This window comes from Triticum dicoccoides, chromosome 3B (assembly GCF_002162155.2).
Source record: "Triticum dicoccoides isolate Atlit2015 ecotype Zavitan chromosome 3B, WEW_v2.0, whole genome shotgun sequence".
In the NCBI taxonomy this organism is placed as follows: Eukaryota; Viridiplantae; Streptophyta; class Magnoliopsida; order Poales; family Poaceae; genus Triticum; species Triticum dicoccoides.
This window is the reverse complement of record NC_041385.1, coordinates 150,725,430-150,730,251: the sequence shown is the minus strand read 5'-3', so window position 1 is coordinate 150,730,251 and position 4,822 is coordinate 150,725,430. Positions and strand designations below refer to the sequence as shown.

The following is a 4,822-nucleotide window of genomic DNA, read 5'->3' as shown; positions in this document are numbered from 1 at the left end:
AACTGAAGAAAACAACTACTCTGACGCTAAACTGCTAGCAACAACTAGCTTACTGTGCAACACGGAGAAATGGGTCTGGGGCTCTGGGCATGCATGTGTGGGTGAACAGTGCCGCCATGATGTCGCGATATCGGCGAGCAGATCCAGCAATCATGCAGGCCGGCCAAGGTCTCCTCTTCCGGGGCGGCGCGGACGGCGATTGGCGCCAGGCAAAGCCTGCATCGCTCTATCGATCGGCGAGGGGAGGCGAGCGACGGAGCGACTGTGCGTGTGTGTGTCAAGGCGAGGGTGAGGGTGAGTGCGCGCGATGGAAGCTGGTGGGTGGGGTGCCACTGCCGCGCACGGGTAACCGGGACAAAACGCGCGTGCGCGAGGACGCCATGAGAGCCGGCACCACCACCCCGCAGGCAGGCAGGGTCCCCGCATTGGCTGCTGCCTTCTCTCTCTGATCCTTCACTTCCCTTGGCCTGCTCACCCTGCTTGCACGGTTGCAATCTCTACGGCGACTAGCACTGAACTTTGCACTGCACCGAGGAGAGCAATGCGACGGTTCGAGAGAATTCCTACCTTAAAATGTGGTTCCTTATCTGGCCTGAGAAAAATTTTCTTCCCTATTTAACATGTAATCTAAATTTCTTTCCCAATACGACACTCTAGTACATTTTGTTCACTAACGATGTTAAAGACAGACATAAAAAGACCTTTTTACCCCTGGTGCATAAGGTGACCAAAAATCTATACATGACAATATCTACAGTTATGTTACATATTTGGTCATAACCTCCCTGTAATTTGATCCCATATCTCACAAGAGAACATACTCCCACCCCTTGGTGGGCTTGCACCCGGTAGTAGCAAACCAAGCGAAGGAGGGCATTTAAATTGTTGTGCATGCCACTAATTTATCTTTTGTGAGACGGTAAGCATCCAACTACTTGCTGCTAGAATCAAGGAACCGTGCATGTAGTCCTTACTTTTCAAGCATTAGAAAATACAAGGATTATTCATTGGAAAGTATATACTTCATGTTTCAGACCAAAAGTAGTATAGTTTATACGAGGAGGAAGTTAGGCAGCGTACATATGGTTGATACAGCATATATACGTCATGTCTCCAAGAGAACTGGTAGTACATATATATATACCCGTATAGTATTCAGGATGTATACTATAATCTTGAAAGATATGCAAACGATGCAGTATTCCGTTTGTGTAATATAAAATTCCCGAAAAATTAGCCTTTACGATATTTCAAGAAGTATATATTGGACGATTTTTAAGGGTATAAACTGCAAAAACAAAAACAATGCAGTATTTAGAAGGGGTATATGTTGCACCATTTTTCAAGGAGTGTATACTGCATGGTATTTTTAATGGGTTTATACTGCACTCTTTAAGAAGTATATACTGCATTGTATTTTTAATGGATATATAATACATTTTTAATGGGTATATACCACTTCAGAAAGAGTTTATATGACAACAGAAGTGGTAAATTGAACCGAAAGGCTTATACTTCCTAATGGGCGACTATCAGTCCATCCAAAATAAACATGGATACAGAGAAAAAAGTCTTAGTGAAATCTCAGGTCAACACACAGGCATTACATATCCTTCATTAAAGATGGTAGTACATTCAGTTTGACTACACATGGTAACAGAGGAAAATATACTACTACAAAACTCTTGAGTAATTCTCCTTTTTTACAGAGAGAACTGATTTTCTCTTTGATCGTCCATATGATCCATACGTTAACTGTTGCTTCCATTGACCATATTGTGGTACCCTCTTGATCAATCCATGTGATCAACAAAGCGAACAGTTTTTCAGAGTTGAAGACACTTTCACCGTGGAATGATCTGAAGCGAAACAGAGAAATCATTATTGTGCTGAATAAGTATAAGCTTGCAGTACTCCAGATAAATACGCATGTAGCCAAAATACTATTACTGGTCAATGTTATACAGTTTCTACTCATTAAGGTTAACCAAAATTTGGAATTAAATTCATAATAACCGTGAACAGAAGAAAAATCCCCATTCTGAATGTGGATTATTTGCCTGTGGGCATATGGGCATAGAATGCATCCTCATGTTCGATTGACCCAATCAAAAATAGAAGAGAAATAGTTGCCTAGCTGTACGAGGAGGTACAACGCTCTATATATATGAATTGTGTAAGATATGAGATCAAATTACAGGGGAGGTTATGATCAAATATGTAACATAACTGTAGATATTGTCATGTACAGATTTTTGGTCATCTTATGCACCAGGGGTAAAAAGGTCTTTTCACGTTTGTCTTTAATACCGTTAGTGAACAAAATGCACTAGAATGTCATATTAGGAAAGAAATTTAGACTACGTGTCAAATAGGTAAGAAAAATTTCTTTAGAACCAAATAAGAAACCACATTTTAAGGTAGCGTCAAATAAGGAATTCTCTTGTTACCTCTGTTCTCGTCCAGTCCAACGCCGTCGACCAATCCCCGTCTCGTACCCCGCACCGGCAACCTTGTTCCTGTCCCCCACGATCACACTGCAACGAGCCACGGCGTCTCCATCTCCGGTCAGGTTCTGGTCTGGCGTATGCAAACTGTAATATTTCGTTGTGAAATCACTACCAACTTTAATTTATGAACACTGCTTAATTAACCCCGTCTGCCCGTCTAGTCTAGACTACAAGGTGTCAACTCAAAAGTAGTCAAAATGGTCCTCATGTTGCTGCTTGTACGGCTCCTGCCGCTCCTTCCTGCTCATCGTCTTCGCCTTGCTCCTTGCTGCCGGCACGAGCACCTCCGGCGGCCGGACGGACCTGACGAGCGCCCAGTTCACGCCCTGGAAGAACCCGTGCCGCTTTACCTCGCCCGACCCCGTGCAGCTCCCTAGCCGCTTCCCGGGGCATTTCGCCAGGAGTCGGGCCATGAGGTCCTGCGCCCGGAGCAGCTCCTCTCGCTCCCCGCAGCTCGCCGACGCCGGGATCCGCGGGAAGGCCACTGGCCGCTTGCTGACGATGTTCGCGAGGGTCTCCTCGTTGGTCGCCCCCTTGAACGGCGTCTGGCCGTACACCATCTCGTACATGAACACCCCCAGCGTCCACCAGTCCACGGCGCTGCCGTGGCCCTGTCCGGAGATCACCTCCGGCGCCAGGTACTCGTGCGTGCCCACGAAGGACCAGGACCGGGCCGCCACAGGCTCCACCACCACCTCTGCAGGGTCAGACTCAGACGTCTGTTCGGGCTCGGAATGCTCGGCGGCGTCGGCGTCCACGGCCGCCGCACCGGGCATCGGCACCTGGCGCTTGCGTGTTACACCATTCAACAGGCATGACAGCACCGGCTGGATCGGCGGCACGCACGACGACGAGTGACCATAGGTGGAGCTCGGGTTGGCGCCGGCGCCGTCCCCTCTCGGTTGGCGGAGGAGCTTGGGGATGACGTCGTCGCACTTGAGGGAGAGGTCGAAGTCGGAGAGCATGATGTGGCCGTCGGCGCGCACCAGGACGTTCTCCGGCTTGAGGTCCCGGTACACAACCCCCATCATGTGCAGGTACTCCAGCGCCAGCACCGTCTCCGCCGCGTAGAATCTGCCGTTCATTGTTGGGCGATCGATCTCTATCAGTTCAGCCAGCGCCACACAAAGATACAGTAGATAATATGCATGTCGCCATGCATTCATGCGCAGCTCAAATCATTAGCCCAAGTGGGTTCTCAAAAGATCGGCTTAGATAAGCATGCACGGCGAGACAAAAAGTGTCTATGAAATAAAGCACCAATGCAAATGCATATGCACATTGCACATGGAAAGAAGATTACTACACTACACTAGCTCAAAGTGGTGCCATGCTTTAAAAAAAGGAGTGACACGGAGACAAAGCTTGACCCTGGAACAGAGAGAATCTCAGCTTTTCATCTCACGCGTAACCTTCAGGCCATGGGATATTCGGATCAATGTGAATGTGTGGCAAAATCAGGAAAATGGTGGTGCTTGCACAAGCACAAGCACAATGCATGCATGGAAGTTGAATGGTACCTCGCGGATGCGACGCTGAACCGGCGGCCGGGCTGGCGTTGCCGGGCGACGTGGAGGTCGCCGCCGGGGCAGAACTCCATGACGAGGCAGGCGTAGTGCGACGCCTCGAAGTCGGCGTACAGCGTGGGCAGGAAGGGGTGGTCCAGGGAGCGAAGGATCTCCCGCTCCACCTCCGCGCGCCGGAGCTTCTTGCGGAACGCCAGCGCGTCCTTGTCCACCACCTTCATGGCGTAGTAGAGGCGCCCGGACGACGACGGTCGGTGCGGCGGCTCGCGGAGCTCGCACAAGTAGACGTTTCCGAGGTCGCCGCTGCCGAGGCGCCGCACGAGGCGGAAGTGGTCCAGCCCGACGCTGCCGCCGGTGGCGGCTGCGCGGACGTGCGCGATGGCCTCCCACTCGGCATGGTTGGCTTTGTGGGGCTTGCTGTGGCGGCAGGGGGTCTCGCCGCCGCCAGAGACCGAGCTGGAGCTGCCAATGTCGCTGATCCAGCTCCGGCGGGAGCCCAGCGCCGTGAGCGACGACGGACGGCTACTGTCGTAGTCCGATTCATCTCTAACGGTAGCCATGGAAGAAGCTAGCTTGCCTCTGCCTTCCAGCACCAGCTCCCTGTGTCTATATAGGCAGGCAAGCAGCGGTGTCTGTCATGTGTAGCCAGTTGAAAAATGATTACAAAATCCACACAAGCGCTTTCAAGGATTGGAGAGCATCTAAGCCTCCGAGAGTTGATAATACCTAGGAGTAGCTTTTTCCTTTTCGCTCCACACGGATATATAGTTGCATAGATACACTGTA

At 50.3% G+C, this 4,822-nt stretch overlaps 1 protein-coding gene across 1 annotated transcript; it reads right to left on the bottom strand.

The window, feature by feature from the left end:
• Positions 1-1,584: 1,584 nt before the first annotated feature.
• Positions 1,585-4,602, bottom strand: LOC119275270 (protein kinase PINOID 2-like). The gene is made up of 3 exons (XM_037556082.1): positions 4,031-4,602; positions 2,451-3,584; positions 1,585-1,859 (listed from the first exon to the last, which is right to left on the bottom strand). Exons 1-2 carry the CDS (start codon positions 4,594-4,596, stop codon positions 2,693-2,695), a joined length of 1,458 nt encoding a protein of 485 aa, XP_037411979.1. The 5' UTR covers positions 4,597-4,602; the 3' UTR covers positions 1,585-1,859; positions 2,451-2,692.
• Positions 4,603-4,822: the final 220 nt, after the last annotated feature.

Bases quoted from the DNA above. Each gene is read 5' to 3' on its own strand.
- LOC119275270 (XM_037556082.1), bottom strand. From the start codon at position 4,596: ATGGCTACCGTTAGAGATGAATCGGACTACGACAGTAGCCGTCCGTCG. The intron at 3,585-4,030 runs GTACCATTCAAC...AATGAACGGCAG, and splicing joins TTCAGCGTCGCATCCGCGAG to ATTCTACGCGGCGGAGACGG.